Here is a 19,315-nt window from a genome sequence, read left to right as displayed (position 1 = left end):
GCTGTCCCTTAGAAGCTAAAGCATTGATTTTTTTTTTTTTCCTTGTTTCAGTTAACTAGTTATAAAACTACTGCTAGCCCTGGGAATTTTAGATGTTCTGTTAGTCTCTCTGGCTGTTGCTGTTAGTGGTTAATAAATAATATCCTGAGCATTGCTGTATCTTTAGTGAAGCATGCTTGAAGCCTGAAACTTGGATCTCTTTACTGTTTCTTCTGGAAATTAAAGCAAAAAGAAATGCTCCGGTGTATTGTATGTCACTGAATGGTATCTTCAACATTTTGAACTAAAACTTTGTGTAGTTCTTCCCAGACAGAGGCAACACAATGGCACGTGGCAAGCAATTCTTCCTTGTATGGGTAGCTGTGGCTATTGTTATCTATTACCTGAAAGCGAGAACTCATTTCACATTTCAGCGTTGATTTTAGTCTTAATCTCTGCTTTTCACTTGAAGCACAGGCATGAGTTTAGTTGTGGGATATACCCAAGTTAGGTAAAATATCTGCCTTCTGATTCTATAACATAACTACCACATTAGTTCACGTGTTGAAGCTGAGTTATTTGGAGTAGGTGGCAGCTAGGTGTTTTTGAGCAACTATACCCAAGTTACATTTCTTCTGCAGGAATCTTAGATGAATGTTACCTTTTCATTCAGTTGCATTTTTTATCTTGAAGAATCGAGGAAAAGACTGAGCTGACAATGGGCCTGTTCTGCAGAAAATTGTTTGAACAAAAGAATGCTGCAGTGAAGCAGTTCTTACTGCTGAAATTCTAAAGAAAATATTCTGTTGATTCTGAAGTTTAGGTCAGTTTTTAGAAGTGGTTGTTCCCACTTCGTTTGTAACTCTCAACTTCGTGCATCATGTTGCCTTGAAATGTTTGAAGTGTTGATTAAATAGTGGGTGTCTTGCTTGTAATGTGCAGTACCTGAATCAAATTATGAATATCTGTGGAGAGTGTATAATCTGAATATCTGTGGAGAGTATATAAGTGTGTTTATATAGAGTGAATTGCCATCACTATGTAACCTGAATTTTTTTTTTTAAAGCAGTATATTCACAGATTTAAATTCCTTTTCAGCTCCATTTACCTCTCAATTCCCCTCTACCTGGAAGTGAGTTGACTAAGGAACCCTTTCGATGGGATCAGAGGTTATTTGCTTTGGTTCTCCGTTTGCCTGGTATTACTGCACCAGAATCGGAGCAGATGACAGGGGTACCAGTGGATGACTCTGCAATCACACCTATGTGCGAAGTCACAGGAGGTGAGTGCCCTGGTTTCCTTTGACAAGTCAATACTTTTGAAAAAGAAAATTAATTCAGTTTGCCTCTATTAATCATGTACATGTCGTGGAATAAGTATTTCTAAGTTCTTATATTACTGGTAAAAACTCAGAACTCCAATATAATAGAACTGAAGACGCTTACTGCATTAAAGCTACAGACAATTTAACATAACCTGTCTTGGAAGAGTGTGAATCTACTTTCTTTAGCAGCTTTTTAGAAGAGAAAACTTACTTTTTTCTAACACACCTTGGTATTGCAATTAGAAATTGTAAGAATTGAGTCTGTTCTGCAGTACAGTTTTGCTAAACTTCTGTCATACTCTGATCTAAAGAAGCCAAAAGTGAAGGAAATGGCTTGCTTTGGGTTTTTTCCCCTCCAGAGCATGCAGAATTTCTACCATGCAGAATGCATAATAATTCTGCAAAATTGATACTTTTCTCTCCATCATAACTCATATTCTTAATCTCTTAGAAATTATATGCCAGGTAAAACTCGGGCATTAATTTTATAATTTGTTTGTAACAAGTTTTGATTACATCACATATTAAAAACATAATGATTCTTCTGATGCATCGGAGGGGATGTGATAGAAAGCAAACAAAGGGATTTAAAAAGCATTCCAAAAGGTTTTGATTCCACTGCTTTCTGACTGTAATGTAGGCTATACTAACAGTGATTTGACTGAAATTCGTGGACAGTTAAGTGCTGATGTCTGACACAAGGGGGAGCCCATTTTCCATGAATGCAACCAAGAATTTGAATTAAAGTCATTAAGGGGCTAAAACCCAAACATTTCCAATGAGGTGCATGTAATGGTGTCACTGCTTCACTAGGCAGCCTTGCTGCTTGAACAAAGAGGGAGTGTTCGGGAGAAGCTTCAAATCAGTGATCAATACATAAATCCATGTGTGTGGCGGGTGAACAGTTTTGAATGATCCAAGTTAAAATAAGGGCAGAAATGCTGAACAACCTTAACCTTGACTGTTTTGTTCTAGGTCGATCATATTGTGTGTGCTCTCCAAGAATGCTGAATCAGTGTCTTGAGTCATTGGTGCAAAAAGTGCAAAGTGGAGTGGTAATAAATTTTGAAAAAGCTGGACCAGATCCCTCACCAATTGATGGTACTTGAAATTTTTTACACTGTGATATCAAATGGCAGGGATGACTATCAATATAATTTAGTGAACGTAATGTAATAGTTTCCAAAACAAAAAGAAAACTGTTGTAATTTAAAAGACATTACTACGAAAAGGACCTGCTATGTCTGAAATTCTAGTGTCCTTTTTCAAAATACTGGCTATAGCTGCTAGACAGTGTGTAAAACCTCTACATTTGGTGATATTACTTGGGTAGTCTTAAATGCAGTTATTCATGTCAAGCATAGTTAAATGTGTACATGAGTTTTAAGCAGTAGTTTTCAACCAGCTAGAAATGTAAATAGCTTGATATGGAAACATTGTAGGTTTATATGCTTATCCTTTTTTGTTTAATGTAGTAAAGTGGCTGCATTAAGAGTTAAAATAGCAAATATGACTGTGCAGCCTTAACTTCTCATTCTAAATGGCTTAGCTAGGTCCCTCTTAGGATGTTACTGGGAAGTGTTTGTGGGATTTTTTTAATCCTGCTTTGCTCCAATAAAAAGTTAGTCCAGCAGTATTAGTTGTGTGTATCAATTTTTTTTTAATGCATGGAGATTTGAAGGTTATGTGGTAATAATGGGAGGAGAAAGAAACTGATTATTATGAAGGGCTCCAGATAATTGGCTTTCTTAGCTCTGATCCTGTAAATTTTCAATGCTTATTTAGTTTCTCATAGTTTCTGGCTTTTTGCAGAAATGCCTATTGACAACTATCTGCTATTCTTAGAAATAATATTAACTGCAGGAAGAGCTTCCCTGGGGGTATAGTTCTTAAACTCTTCACAGAAGTTGTTTAATACTCTTTTTGAGTTTTAACATTATTTTTGACTCATAAAGCCTTTTTCTTTTGTAGATGGGCAGGTGGATATATCTAGACCCTTTGGACCCCAACCTTGGCACAGCTGTCACAAGCTTATTTATGTCAGACCAAACCCTAAAACTGGGGTTCCTATAGGTCATTGGCCTGTTCCTGAATCCTTTTGGCCAGATCAAAATTCTCCAACGCTGGTACGTACTGAAGTTAGATAAAGCCAAAGGGGTTGTGCTTGGGGGAATATTCCAGGATTTCCTATTCACTGATTTTTAAACCTTGAGATACGTACTTCATTGTAGCAACCGTAAAAGCAGTGTGACCTAAGAAGGAATGAAACATGTAAACCTGTGTTGCAGTTATCTTGGATAAATTACTGATGAGCAAATAATACTATGGGGTTTGCTTTTTAGTAACCTTGAAGCATTAAGAAACTGCCTGTAACAGATTTGTTTGTCGACCTAGTACATGCACATAGTGTTTCTGTTTGAACTGTTAAAATACCAAACCAGAAATAAGGTGGCACTTTGATAATAGACTATCAAATTCTATTGCCTCGCAGATGGTATTAATAGAAGATAGTATGATCTTCCCACTTTTGAATCTGTGTGATAGTTCTGTCTTCATTTTAGCAGGTGAATGTAATTTCATCTGCTGTTGTTCAGTGTAGCCATACCTTTAATTTATCCCAAGTAGAGAAACTCACCTTGTTTGTCCAACTACTACCCACAGAATTAATTTTGTTTGTTCTTTTTCAGAAAAGAATGTATGCCACTGCCTTTTGTTTGGTCTGAGAACTAATCATTAGTATAGTATAGTGTATTTTTGTATTTCTGCTAATCTTTGAAAATCATTAAAGTAGAAATAATGCAGTTGTATAATTGTTCCTCACACTTCATGATGATTTTTGTTGAATTTTTGTGGTTTTTTTATCTGAAACTAGTGTGATGACTAGCAAACTCATTGAACTTTTCATAAATTTTGTCTCCTTTTTTTAAAAAATATATAAAGTCCTTTGAAATACAGGTTGTTGAAGAGTGATACGAGTATGACATTTTAGTCATATTTACAGGTTTGATATTGCTGCTGTCTGTGGCCATGTTCATTGAAGGGCATGGATGCCCTTCTGAACTACAAAGCAAGCTAGCATATATGAATTAAAGTAAATCTTCTATAGTAATTTAAAAATAAAACATCATTGTGTACTGGATATTAAAAAGCTGCTCTGTAGGAAGACTGTCCTGTGTACTCCTTGTGATCACTAACAATGGCGTATCTGCCTCCATTTGCTGTATCGAGTCAGTACTGTTTGTCTGCTACTGCAGATCTTGATTGAGATTGCTAAAATAGATTTTGCCAAGTGAAGAGTTGTTGAACTAAATCTGCTAAAAACATGAGGTTGACTTACCCAAATGGCGCGAAGATGATAAATTTCTTCTCTCAGTTGTAGCATGTATAGCTCTCATAACTGCATAAAGCACTGGATTATTGCATGTGCAGCTAAATTCCTCTTGACATCAATTGGAATGCCACATTGAACCTTCCTTAGGCAATGTTGGGGAGCTAAGTTTGACAGTGTTTCAAGACTTGTATTTCCTTATTGTTCTGAAAATACAGTGTTGAAACTTGGCATATGGGCTAACTCTTGTCTACTTAAGAGTCCATAGTTAGATATTTTTCTTTTTCTCCCTGTTACCTCATCCACAGTGGAGTTGTCTTAAACAGTCCCACCCCAACAACTGTTTTGTGTACTGTAGGTAATGATACTATCAAGGCTTTCTTAAATGTATATGAAAGTCTGCTAATAATTATGTGGCAGATCAACATGTAAATGGCTGCTCCTACTGCTCTGAGGTAAAAATAGTTCTTCTGTCCAGCCAAGGGTTATTGGACTTCTCAAGTCTTAGCATTCAACTTCTTTTGCAGCCTTTTTATTCCTAGTATAACTGCTTCATGGCTTGGTCAAAAACTCCAGCACAACTATTTATTGGAGGCATCTTCTTTGAAGAGAATTGCAGTTCCTTCAGTTGGTTGGGCCTCCTGTTTTGTGTGCACTTGGAGAGTACATGTTCCTCAGGGTGGAGACGCTCAAGGCAAGACCAGCTCTGTGGGCAGATAACATTTGGGTGACTCATCCTAAAAGGAAGAGGCTAGAGCTTATAGATATAGAAAAATTACTTTAAAGGTGAGGTGGTAGGAAGGTCCAAGAAACCCTGTGTTTCCCTAGTTCATCTTATGTATTTATTAGTTACCTTCTTGTAAAGAGAGTAAATGGAAGGAAGCTTCCCAATTGAGCTCTTTCCCAGATTCTAGTGGACTTGGAGGGTGCTCAGGGTAAGTATAAGAGCTTACCTTCCTCTCCTGAAAACCCTTCAGTGGAAGGCGTACAGCTCCAATTTTCATCACACACAAAAATCAGCTTTGCATTTCAGCAAAATAAATTTCAAATATGTTGTTAACTTATACTTGAAACTCAAGGCACAAGGGCCTTTTCCCTGTGATTAATAAAAAGATTAAAATCCAAACACTTACATTGCTTGAATTGAAATAGTTTTTCACAGGCCTAGTTTAAAATGTGAGTCCTTCTAAAGCTTTTTTTTTCTGAATTCATTCTGCTCTTGGTCATTATAATTCAGTTTGAAATTTGTAACTGTTAAATTTGCCAAGAAGGAAAAGTGCTGGAGGAAGTCAGCAAATGCAAAAGTACAGTGCCTGCTTCTGTGAGGAATAAAAATGGGCATGCCCCAGAGTAGCATTGAAGATTTTTTTGTCCCCACTGGGATTTACGTCTGTTTGCGGTTTTTGTGTATATGCAAGAAGTTTTACTTACATATTGTTCTAGACTTACTAGGTAAAATAATTGGTATTTATTTAGAAAATAAGATTCCTTCAGATTTTAGGATGGTACTAACATCATAAATTAATTGCTTAGGACTCATTAACAATAAATATGAATCCTGTATTGAGTAGGCTCCTTACAGATGTCTTTATGTTTTCAAATATGTGTCTGTGTTTTCAAAGAACCTGTATTACTTCAGCTGTTATAGCACAATTGCATTGTAATCGTTGTGCAGACTTGTTAACAGTGGAATGCTTATGTTTAGCCACCTCGCACATCTCATCCTGTGGTGAAATTTTCCTGTACTGACTGTGAACCGATGGTCATTGACAAACTGCCTTTTGATAAATACGAGTTAGAACCTTCACCACTGACCCAGTTTATCCTGGAAAGAAAATCCCCTCAGACCTGCTGGCAGGCAAGTAGAGTGCATGCTGAATTGAAGTTATTTATAGAATGCTGTTTTTCATAGACTTTATTCTATAATCAAAGTAGGATGTAAAATTTCAGCACACAATATTTTAGATTTACATACAATATAATGTGTTTTATTGCAGGTATACGTGAGCAATAGTGCAAAATACAGTGAACTTGGTCATCCTTTTGGTTACTTGAAAGCTAGTACAGCGCTGAATTGTGTGAATTTATTTGTGATGCCTTACAATTATCCAGTCCTTCTTCCACTGCTAGGTAATTACCACTTCATAAAAATTCTCTTAGGTAGTAGGCAATTGAAAAATTGATCTCATCTAAATACGATTACTGCAATTAATGCCAGTATTAATCACACACCTGTAGAAAGGTAGAATGTTGAGCAATGTATTTGTCATCAGTAACTTGTTTCACTTGTCACCAATTGGCTGACCTTCATGACTCAGACTCAATGTGTAAGATGATTTACTTAATCATCATTCTTTCAGATATGTTTTAGTCTCACTTCTGTCATTATTTTAGGAGCCATTTTTCCCAATCTGTTGTCTCAGTTACTAATTCAATTTGATAATAATTTATCAGGTTCCATCTTTTGGCTGCAGCATTAATCTTGTGTGTGTGTATATTTTTAGTTTAGTTGTATATATGTTCAAATACATATATTTAAGCACTGAGGAACTGGCATTTCTTTGAGGGTTTTTTATTAGAAAAAAAGATGCGATGCTGTCTAGACATGTCTTTCATTTTGTCTCTTCTTTTTATAACCATCAGATGACTTGTTTAAAGTACACAAGGCAAAGCCTACGTTGAAATGGCGACAGTCATTTGAAAGCTATTTGAAGACAATGCCTCCTTATTATCTTGGGGTAAGATGACTTACTGTGTTAAAATTTCTATTTTATTATGTAACTATAGTTATCTTTCCACTATGGGTGTATTCCCTCTTTCAAGTAGAATATGTATTAATTTAAGAGAGAATAGCTAGATTTCATGCGTAATGATACTTAATGTTTTCACTGGAGTCCTGTGGAAGGCTTGAGACCTGAATGTTATGAAAATTTCATCAGCTGTGACTCGTATATAAATGATATCTCTGTTAATTGATTCTGTATGAATGGAACAATTTAAGCCAACAACAAAATGTTGCCCTGAAAGTCTTTATTTTTCTTCTTTTCTAATGTTGAGGACCTCAGTTCTATTTGAAATGGATACAGTCAGTTGAAGTATGTATACAACACTTATAAAGTTAAATATGACTATACAATATATTCCATGTTTCAGCCTTTGAAGAAAGCTGTGAGAATGATGGGAGCACCAAACCTTATAGCTGACAATGTGGAATATGGACTTAGTTACAGTGTCATTTCATATCTCAAAAAGTTGAGTCAGCAGGTAATGTTGAAGCAAAAGAGCAGTAAAAACTTATTCTAATATCAGGATAATCTTAAAATACTCAAATTCAATGGCTTTGATGGAAAAAAGAGCAGAAAGATCAAGCTAATACCTTCCCATAAGCAATTAGCAAAAAAGCATTTTGGTTTTCTGAATTGAAGGAAAACTTGAAATTTAAATATAGACTTTATAGACTGGACTATAAAGATAGATGTGGAGGTACAAATTGAGGTTTTTTTGTATTTAAGGAGCATTTTTACTTGTACACACAGTAACATACTTTTGTCCAAAAGAAAACATGTTGTCTTACCTTAGATATTAAAGATGTTCTAGCATTTTTTTCAGAAAATAGAGATTTGTACTTTGTGCATCTGAATCGGAGTGTGTCCTTTATTTGGCTTGTGAAATGAAATGGAAAATGTTTAGTAAATATAAACTGACATAATTCAGAATCTCAGATAAGAATAGAGACATAGAGGTGGCAAGTGACCTTTTGAAATTGTTGACTGTGTTCAGAATAGTGCCCATATCTTTGACTGGTCTCCTGCACCAGCTAAAGCATTTCTGCCCTGCTACGTCCACTTTTATTTTGTTGAACTGTGCATGTTAAGCTTTCTTGTTCAAGATAATAAAATAATGCAGTAGGCTTGAAACTTCAAGAAACAGTAGTGCAAGTACTTGTAACTTAGCTAATGACTTCTTATGGACCAGCTTTTTCTTAAAACATTAATATAAATGATTATTTGAGGAAGCAAACCTCTTGAAGTTTACAGTATATCCTATTAAATCATAGTGATATTGCTCAGTATTCTGTGAAATGAACTAATCTCTCAACCTAGACATCTTAGACTCCTAAAATGTAATGACATGCACTGCAAATTGTACTTAAAGCTTTTCTAACTTCTGAAAGGTTCTGCCAGTAGAGACTCAGTATTCTTAATAAGTACATATTCAGATTTTGAGTAGTCTACAAATTTATGCGAAACCACAAAACCAACATTGGCAGGTGTATTACTAAATTACATTTGGCTCTTTGTTCAACTGTATTCTGCCAAAAAGCTGGTGTTCATGAACATGTTTAATTTTGGTACAAATCTAACATAATATTGGGGGTTAGGTCTGTCTAGTCAAACAGAAATGGGTGTTATCATGTATTTCATATTTATTAATGTTATGACTTCGTATTGAGCTTTTAAAACGTTGATACCATTGTGTGACTGATCGCAACTATAGTTGTGGGAGAATCAGTCTTTTGAGAGAGTGTTTAGCTGTTATCATAGAAAACAGCCTATGTGAGTATAGAAAGATTTGCAGAGAATTACTAGTTAAATTATGGCATTTTATGAAAATAAAAGCATTGCATGCATATTGGTGCTTAGATACCATAATGGGCAGCAGAGGAGAAATATGCAGAAGACCTAGGCACAAACTGTTCACTATATTTAAAATTGTAGTAAGCATTAAGTGGTTATGTATTAAGCACTCCTTAAGCACTCATCCTGGTTATGGTCGTCATAGTGTATTAGCACATTGTTGAATCTTCTAGGTAGGAATTTAAAATGAATAAGTCTGACTAATCCTTTTAAGAGCATATTGTCAATTTTATTTATTTATTTATTTCAAATTAAGGCCAAAATAGAGTCCGATAGAGTCATTGGCTCTGTAGGCAAAAAGGTAGCGCAAGAGACTGGAATTAAGGTCAGAAGCAGATCACACAACCTGTCTATGGCACATAGGAACGATTTTCAACATCTGCTACAGGGGATTACTGGGGAAATTCCTCATAGACCTCTAGACCTCAATATGAAGGAGTATGCTGGGTTCCAAATAGCTTTGCTGAATAAGGTAAGCACCACTGTGTGTAATGTTGTTATTTTCAATATACTTCCATTGAAATGCTAGGTATTGTTTCATACGTGGTATTAATTGGAACTTTATTTACTGGAACCATAGGATTTGAAACCTCAGACTTTTAGAAATGCTTATGATATACCCAGAAGAAATCTTTTGGATCAATTAACACGAATGAGATCTAATTTACTGAAGAGCACTCGCAAGTTCCTCAAAGGACAAGATGAAGGTTAGATAACAGTTTATTTTCTGTCTAACTGTGATATGATTGGTAATAAAAAAAATGAAGACTGTAACAAATAGCATAGTTCTTTAAAACTTAGCGGATATCTGATACTGCCATTAAACTGCATGTTTCTTTAGATTTTTTTCCTTAAATAACTTATTGGAAGGAAAAATGGTGAGGATAGAGAAGATGCAGATTCACTGCTCTGTCCTTCAGTTCATATGAGGAGACTTGGACTTCTACATAAGATTCACTGTTTTTTCCCAACTTTCATGATGTATCTTGAGAAAAAAATCACAGGGCAGTTCTGAACATTAGGATCTCTCTCCATAGAAGTGGATTGTGAGCAGTGGAAAAGTAAGCTTGCTCACTGGGTGCTGCCAGTGTGATTCTTTTGCCCTTTAGGCCAGCAGCAAATAGTTTAGTAGTCTGCTAGTTTATTCCTTTACCTTTCTACTGTATCTTCTGGCACTGCTTTATGGTATCTTAACAAACAGAAGATGATGAAATAAGTGGAGAAAATGAGAAGAGCAGTGCAAGTGAAAGTGTATGTTACATTAGTCCTGCCACTACTTAGGTCAGATTAACATCTGTGATTGAGTGATAATGTAATGTGAAATGCAGAGAAGTTGCTCTTTGGGGAGGGGGTTAAACCACATCAAAACTAATGCTAGGTTTTTTTCTGCTATTTCTGCTAGCGTATGTTTTGCTTGATCAGAGGCTTGGCAATTTTAACTAAATCCGTGAGAAGTTTAGAATCAGGTCCTCTGGATTTTAAGAATTTGTTGATTCCAGTGGTCAAAAATCACTGTTGCTTTGGGAAAATGCTAGTCTCAACAGTTAAATTTTGGGTGGCTAAAATTGGGCAGAGTTATGTCAAAGCTGTATGCGGCATGGTATTACTACTTTGCATTAATGTAACTTTTGTTTGTAGTAATGTTTTAGTTATTTGTTCCCAGTCTCAGTTTTTTCACCCATTTAGCCTGTTGAAAAGTTATGGGGCACATTGGAAAGCTAACATCCATGCATGACAACTATTGCTTATTTCCATGTCATAATGATAAATACACAAGACACATACTGATTGAGTTTTCTGCACTCAAAACACGATGTTATAAATACCAGTTAGGCAAGAATAATGGTGAGTTTTGCACATCTATTTTGTTAAAGCATTTGATAAGAGACTGAAAACTGGAGGTGTGAAGTGGATATAAACTAAATTCTCATAAGGTGAGCAGTATCATATCTTAATAAACCCTTTGTTATGATAGATCAAGTTCACAGTGTACCTATAGCACAAATGGGAAACTACCAGGAGTATCTAAAACAAATACCTTCTCCGCTCCGAGAGCTTGATCCTGATCAACCACGAAGGCTCCATACGTTTGGCAATCCATTCAAACTGGACAAAAAGGTGACTTTTCTCTAACGCTTTTTTAAAAATGTGCTATTGTGAGTGTGTGTGCTACTGATTAGACCATTCAAAGAGAAATGTATTGGAGAAACACTTTGAAGTATTTAGAAAAGTACTGCTTACAAGAAAGTCTCTCAGATGTTTTTCCATCAATAGTATCCTATGGAGGGCAGTCTTTATTGGAAGCCAGTAATATGCCTCCAAATTGTGTTATAAGTGAAATACATTTGTCACTGTAGTATAGCTAGTACCTAATCATGTTTCCTTTACCAAACTTCCCCCATAAAAAGCTTCCCATATCTTTGAGACCATGGACTCTCCCTTTTGTCCAAATCGGTCTTGGACCTTGACCAAATTACCAATATCATTTAGAGCTCTTCTTTTAAATGTTTGAGTCATTTTGCAATTACTGAAAAGGAATTTTGACAGCCCACTCAGTTGTCTTACTTGGCAGACTGTTGGATGAGGGCCTTCAGTACATTGGTTTAGTCTAGGAAGGATTTGATATGGTTTTCCCATACTACTTTGGTTGACAGTTGAGAATTCAGTGCACAATGGCACATAGTACATAGTTGCATTATACATGGTAAATATCATAACATCAAAAGCATTCATTATATTTTATATTTCGTGTTTTTGGCTTAAAGTTTAAGAATTGTCCCCATTAAATTAATTACAGGGAATGATGATAGATGAAGCAGATGAATTTGTATCAGGACCTCAAAATAAACATAAAAGACCTGGAGAACCAAATATGCAAGGGATTCCAAAAAGACGTCGTTGTATGTCCCCTCTGCTCAGAGGTCGACCGCAAACTCCTCCCGTTGTGAATAACCACATTGGAGGAAAAGGGCCACCAACGCCAATCACACAAGCACAGCCTGACCTTGTTAAACCTATTCCTATTCACAAAAGTAAGTCAATCATTGTCTTCTTTAGAGAGTTTGTTTTTTAATTTATGCAAAAAACTTGTTTATATAGAAATACCATTGGCTGATTTCCCAGATATGGCAATTTTATCCCTCATTTTTTGAAAATGAAGTATTTAAGTGTGCATCTGGGGTTAATTACAGAAAGAGTTAATATAGTCCTCCAGACAGAAGTCTCTTTCATATGCACTTCCCAGTATAAACAACGTATTTCCTGTATTAAATGAGGATACAGTGTAAACAGTCAGAAGGATGTTCTTCCTTTGCCTGGGAATTCAGACGCTCCAAAGGTATCACAACATGAAGTTAATTTGAATTTTGCTGTAGTGCAGTGAATTCACTTCCCTTAGTGTGGAGCTGAGGTGCTGTGCAAGTCTTGGTCACTGTTCAGCACTAAAGTAGACTTTGTCAGTTGAATTTAATGGGGAAAGACAAGCATGTCATAAAGGCATGTTTTACAGGTGCTTTTTCTTTTGATGGTAGTCCATATAGCAATTTCGCTTTTCATATAAAGAATATACCTGTGATTTTTTTTAAGCCATTAATTGCCAGGAGATACAGTAATGTGCTTAGTGTTACAACCCACAAACGTGTTTTCTTATGCTTAGCATGTACAGTAGACTATACAAGCTGGAGCATACCTTTACAAGAGTTTAATACTGAACTGACTCATTGACTTCTATCAGATGATAAAGAATGTGAAATTGCCAAGTGTAATCTTTGTTTTTTCAGCATCAGAAACAAATAATGAGGTTACAATGGATGATGTGGTTGAGAATCATGTTACTGACCCACTTTCATCAGACGTTTTCCCGAATACTGTGGATTCAGAGTTTTCAATGTCCTCTTCTCCATTCAATTCATTGGATCGACCGGCAGCTCATACAGAGGATGTAGGCCATGAACTTTTAGGGAATAACTTGAATGTTGATGGGTTTTTGGAGAATCATGAGGAATCAGGTAGTAAAGAACAAAGTACCGAAGAGAACTTGCCAATGTCTTCACCAAGCAAAGGGAGAAAACCAGTGCATTGCAGAAGTTCCAGAGAGATTAATATAGAGCTAAGAGCACAAATTATGAAAGAGATCCGAAAACCAGGAAGGAGTAAGTATTCCAAATGTCTCTTTCAGATGATTGGCATGAGAGCTAGACAAAGAATTCATATGAGATCACTATTTTTAAAAAATACTGAACCATGAGACTGAAGCAAAATAAATTTAAAGCTGAAAAGATTTGTTTTAAAACCTCTGCTAAAAACTTCCTGGGTGAGTGATTAAAACATTGCTATACCTATCAGTGTTCATGAAAGTCATGTTTTTTATATTATCAGTATTAGAATTAGCTTGTTAGGTGTTCCAGTAACATCCTAAACTGCAGTATCCTGTGTTTTTTAATGTTAGTGTTCATTAAACAGTATGTCATTGCTACAAGCCTGGTTGATAGGAGATATATCCTAAAAGCTTACAAAAGCTGAATGAAATCTGTTGCATTTCACTCAGATCTATTACAACAGATATCTGTATAGGCATTTCTTAAGTAACTGTGATTTTGCTGTTCTCTTTAAGAGTATGAAAGAATCTTCTTTTTACTGAAGCATGTACAAGGAAGTTTACAAACCCGACTGATATTTTTACAGAATGTTATTAAAGAAGCTTCAAGGTGGGTAACTGAATTGTATTAATCTTATAAAACTGCAGCATGTACTGCCATACGTAACTGCTTGACAACCATGTGGGTTCTTTGTTTGAAACTTGCCACACAATGCTTTGTGCTGCAGGTAAATAATTCCCTAGAAAAAAACAGAAACACATAAACTTCCTGATGTGTGGTGTTTGCGCAAGCTTACCTTTTTGCCTCAGATTTTGTCTTAAAAATATTAGCAGCTGTAACTGCCAAATCACCATAAATGGAGATGGACAATGGTATAGAAAGAGAAGGTAACTTTAGAAAATCATTCAAGTTCCAAAGTTCAAATGTGAGCGTACTGCTAATTTGAAAAACTGATGGAACTGCATATTACTGTGAATTAGGCTTTCAAAACAGTTGAAATTCATTGTTCTGCATCATATCAAAATCTTGTCCAAAAAATAGTTTTGAGATCCAGGTATGCACCATAAAGATATGTCTCTGCTCTTTGGATTTATTTCCTTCAGAGATATTGTAGTCCTGTCTGAGGCTGTGGAAATGGAAGGTAGTTTGTCACTGGAGTAGAGAGTCTTGCTGAAGATTTAAACCCAGTGTTGTTAATCCAGGTAGAAACTTCCTTACAGCATCCTTAAGCTGACCATACTTGCTTAGCCTTCTACGTGTTTTTCCTACTAAGAGGAAAGAAAGCAGAAATATGTAATTATGACTGGACCAATAGTGCTTGAATTGAAGTGAACTAATAATTCCAGAGTCTTGCTTGGATCATAAATATAACTGTAACTTTGAGGCTTATTTCAGAAGCCTCAAAGAATAGTTGGGTTTTTTTTTTCTCTAATCTGTTTTTGTAGTAGTCAGCTTTTTTCCTGTGGCATTATTAAACAAATTTTATGATTAAATAAAAATCAAAGTAATTTTTGGATAAAACCATGCTGAGAGTTTAAGGTACACTGAACGTTGGACATTCATACAGCTCCTCTAGCCTTGTACTGCCAGCACAGTGGGGCGTGTAGATTTATATAGACCATGCTCTTTCTATAGCAACAATTACTTTATCATGCTTTTGCTTGATCTGTCTTTATTGTTATATCACCTGTCAGAGTTGTTCCGTAGCCTGTAGATTATACTTGCTTCCTCACTGTCTCAGCACACCAAAACAATACTGTTGCTGCCGGAGTCTGTGGCAGCCCTTAGCGGGGTTGGAATATTTGTGCCTCTAGAATTAGGCTCTTTAGATCATATGTAATTCTCTTTTCTGTTGCACAGCCTCTGTATTCCAGTTATCTTGAGTTGACTCTTTCCCTACAAAATCTGGCAGAGGTTGAGTGTTGCTATTGGATGCATCAGAATTAAATTTTCTCTCTCGCTATAGCCAACAATTTTCTGTATCTGGTGGAAAAAGTTGGCAATTCTGTTATTCTCGACTGTTGTTAAACTTTAATTTTTGTCGGTTTGAGTGTAGGAACAACTTAATCTCTCTCCTTCCTCTTCTCTCCTAGGTTAGATTTTTATAGTGTGGTCATTTTATACACCTGGATAACACTGCCTACAATCCCTGTGCAGTTCTCTGCTTCTTTCCTTTTCCAGGCCCATTTAACCAAGGTTCCCTGATCCCTGCAGGAAACATCTCTAGGATCTCCAGAGTTGTCAGGATAGTCTTGGTTTGTTAACTGATAGCTGACCTTTGCAATGCCACAGAATGCAATTCAAATTTGGGATGCCTGCTCTCTTTCCCTGCTCCAAGGAGCTCTGACTCTGAATACAGACTTAAACAAGCTCTTGAACATTTCAGCAAGAAAGTGTGTGTTTAAAAACAGTGCCCATTCAATTCTGGAGGTTAATCCACTAGAAAGTTGTGAGGGGAGAGGAAGACTTTGAAAACAACCCACAGTTTTCAGCTTCCTTTGGAAACCAACTGCCCCACAGTTCCTCTTCTGATAGCAGAAAAGCTGTCACTTTTGAGAGGCAGAAATCAAGATGGGGTAGACAATGGATTTTTTTTTTTTCTTCCAGCTGATCGTAAAAATATTAAGGACAAGGAGATACCACATCTCAGTTTCAAATTCTTGGCTATTTCTATTCTGACAAAGACTTTCCTTATGCTTAGTGATGCACATTTGGCTCAGCCTGGGTGGGTAGTATTAGTGCTTACAAGAACTCCTTATTGAACACAAGAGACATGACTTCCCAATAGATGGCTATAACTTTGGATGCACAAAATGAAGAGTTATTTAGGGAAGGACTAAAAGAAATTAGCCTATGTAGTGGAGAGGTCTTCAGTATTTCTGGAGTTGGCATAGCAATCCATTTATGGTCCTAGCACTAAGAATAAGTGGTTTTTGTATTCTCTGCTAAATAGTCTAGAGCAATAGCTGACAAAACATGGATCAAAATTCTCCAAATCAACCAGCTTCTCAGTATGAGAAATTCAATTCCCTTTTATTTATCCTCCAAACTAAGAGCTTTAAGCTACTAATACACATAGCGAAGCCCAAAGTGTGTACCTAGACAAAATGCTGAGCTATACCCACTTGTGATAAAAGTGCTGGCAAGAATTAATACAACCAATTTCAAATTAATAATAAAGCTTTATGCTCAATAGCTAGAACAACTCAAGGAAGTTTTATTATTAAGGGTACTAATTTTCCTAGCAGAGTGAACAGCTGAATTAGAGTCAATGCTTAATTCTGTTAATTACAAGATTAGTTAATGTGGTAAATCGTTTCTGTTGCCTTGAAAAAAAAATTGCTTGCTGTAGGGTTCAGCATTTGGAAAAGAACTTTGTGAGATGTACTGAGGGGCTGGACATAGTGCACTGTAAACCTGAATTCTTGTGCCAACAGTAATGTGAGAACAGTTAGCAATGTGTTTTTTCTCCACTGTCCGCCAGGTTTTGAGTTTCTAGGAAATGTCTGCTGTTAACTTGTACAGCTGCTTCAGAGGGGCTTGAAGGTTTTCTGGGAAGTAACATTGCCCACTCACTTGCACAGAGTATGAGCGTGTTAAATTTTCACTAGGATATATTATAGTAAAGCACTTTGCTATTAGCTTAAATAATTTGACTATTATTAGAGGGAATGAGAAGGAATAATTACTTATTTCCCAGGTTAATACTTTTCAACAAGCAGGGAGCAGTTGTGAAAGCAATGAGGAAGAACGGAGGGGAAGCAGTACTTGAAGTGTGGGGTTTCTGTGGGGTTACTGAGGAGAACTGTGATGAGAAGGATGGGTAAGGGCCCAGAGCATGGGTATTCAGCGAGACAGTAAGTGGTTGGGAATGGGAGCTTGTTTCCCCATAGCCAAGCTGGGATTGTGGGGCAGTCTGTGGTCTGAGAGTTGGGACAGATGCTATGTTTCTGTGAGCCAAGAACATGGACTGTGAGGCCTGGCCAGGACTAGAGGCTTTTGCTGGGGTTTAATAAGGTTATAGGACTGAACTCGGTGTATAGTTCAGAATAGTACTGAGTTGAGAAAGTGGGTGATCTTTTCATTGCTGTTTGTCTTTGAGTATGCGTACGGCTGCTAAAGCATTGGTCAGAAGTGGCTTCTCAGATGCAGAAATGTCTTGAGGGGGAGGGCTAGCTGGAAATAGCAAGTACCTGTGTGCGCTGAGGCAGGGCTGTAAGCAAAGGTGACAAAAGGGTCTGCTGTTCAAATTTATGTAATTAGTATGGAATAGAACTGCAGAGACTCCAGGTATGGATTACATCTGTATTTTCTTTAATTTCTTTCTCAAACTTTTAATTTGTATTTTCTTGTCAGGGAATCTGCTCTGCACTGTGTATAATGCTATTTCTTCACCAATACTAATTTCACTTAACTTTTGTGAATGTACCATAAAGGCATGCAAATAATCCCTAAAAGCTGTTGCCAGCTTTAGGATTATAGTTCTTTTGGCATACGTTTTATTTCTGTACTTCAGAAATTTACTTCTGAAAACAGCAAACACTTAACTTTCTTTTTCCTGGCTTTCTGAGTGATGTTCAGCAACGTGCTAGAATAGACTGTAGTAAGCATAGTTTTGTATTCTCTCACTAAATGGAAAAGCAAGTTAGTAGTTTACCAGAACTTTAGGAGACAGCATATATACATGAGGTATTGATAACCTCATCATGCACTGGACCTAAAATAATAACCGAAATTTCCAGGGTTCAGTAAAAGTTTTATGAACAATGTTTTGTGTATTACTGTGTGCATCCATTATGCTTTCTTTTAAATACAGGTTTAAAAAACGAATGCTGATAGAACAGCTTGAGAGTTTTCTGGAAGAAATCCATCGCAGATCCAATCAGGTCAACCATATCAACAGCAGCTAAGAAACACTGCACACAAGAGAAAGCCACAGCAGGGCACTGCTGTCCTTACTTGCATTCATTTTTGACATGCACTCTTATCTCAAGTTCCTATACCTGAAAGAATGAGAAGCTGCTCTATAAAATGATGAGAAAAATATCCGTCATCTTTTTTTTTCCATGTCTGTTATTTTTGTAATGTGAAAAATATCACAAAAAAGTTTTTATTTAACTAAATGGAGAACTTCTTGCTTGTCATGGACTTAAGTGTCACTTTCCCTCAGGTTCTATTTTTCTTAATCCAACCTTCGAAACTATCACCTCTTAAGGTTGAACTTTGCCAAAAAGTTGCTTTGTAATTTTCAAAAGAAAAAAGCACATACATTAAACAAGGTAATGTTTTGTATATACAGTTATTTTGGATATATTATTGTAAGTTGTATAAATGTATTTTGAAAAATATTTAAGAAAAGCACTTTTGTTATTCCATCAATAAAAACTCTATTTTAATCTTTGTGTAGGATTGAGTACAGTTTTTATTGGAATGGTTCATTTTGCTTCCATGTTCTAGTATCAGTGTTAAAGAATGAAGAGCAGTTTTGTATCACTGGATATTCTGTTCTTAATCAGAGAATGAGTGAAAGGAAGCTAATGCTGAATTGCAGCTACAGTAGGATGATACCCTGTGGCCTTGTGTACTTTGCGCTTCACTATTTGGTGACTAGCATAACAAACTGATGTACTGTATGCACATCCACAGCAATGACAAAACCCACAGTTTTATGAGGATACAATGTAGGAAAGCAGGGGTCAAGTAGCCTTTAAGGAATGCTGCGCAGAGTTTTTCTGTGTCAGAAGTTTTTACACGTTTACAAATGCGGGAACAGCCAGAAGGTGCTGCTGCCTGGACACAAAATATGACTGAATGCTTTATTTGCCACGACTTTCATCTGTGCTAGATGCTTCTAACTTCTGGAAAGCTTGCTTTGATTCAGTGGGAGCAGCTTCCCTCTGGTGCATTTCCTAGGAGTCAGTGGTTTGCAGTCTTCACCCAAAATCTTTAT

At 36.4% G+C, this 19,315-nt stretch overlaps 1 protein-coding gene across 1 annotated transcript in view; it reads left to right on the top strand.

Annotated features, from left to right (window-relative positions):
• Positions 1-18,746, top strand: part of INTS6 (integrator complex subunit 6) — a 46,517-nt gene extending 27,771 nt beyond the window's left edge. The window contains exons 5-18 of the mRNA XM_075489957.1: positions 1,078-1,261; positions 2,279-2,404; positions 3,275-3,429; positions 6,337-6,489; positions 6,629-6,761; positions 7,275-7,369; positions 7,785-7,895; positions 9,525-9,740; positions 9,849-9,975; positions 11,244-11,386; positions 12,066-12,300; positions 13,048-13,419; positions 13,881-13,974; positions 18,182-18,746. Coding sequence (XP_075346072.1) covers positions 1,078-1,261; positions 2,279-2,404; positions 3,275-3,429; positions 6,337-6,489; positions 6,629-6,761; positions 7,275-7,369; positions 7,785-7,895; positions 9,525-9,740; positions 9,849-9,975; positions 11,244-11,386; positions 12,066-12,300; positions 13,048-13,419; positions 13,881-13,974; positions 18,182-18,275 — 2,238 coding nt within the window. The 3' untranslated portion in view covers positions 18,276-18,746. The remainder of the gene's footprint in view (positions 1-1,077; positions 1,262-2,278; positions 2,405-3,274; positions 3,430-6,336; positions 6,490-6,628; positions 6,762-7,274; positions 7,370-7,784; positions 7,896-9,524; positions 9,741-9,848; positions 9,976-11,243; positions 11,387-12,065; positions 12,301-13,047; positions 13,420-13,880; positions 13,975-18,181) is intronic.
• Positions 18,747-19,315: the final 569 nt, after the last annotated feature.

This window comes from Mycteria americana, chromosome 1 (assembly GCF_035582795.1).
Source record: "Mycteria americana isolate JAX WOST 10 ecotype Jacksonville Zoo and Gardens chromosome 1, USCA_MyAme_1.0, whole genome shotgun sequence".
Classification (NCBI taxonomy): Eukaryota; Metazoa; Chordata; class Aves; order Ciconiiformes; family Ciconiidae; genus Mycteria; species Mycteria americana.
The sequence above is the reverse complement of the archived record's forward strand: the minus strand, read 5'-3'. Positions and strand labels throughout refer to the sequence as shown.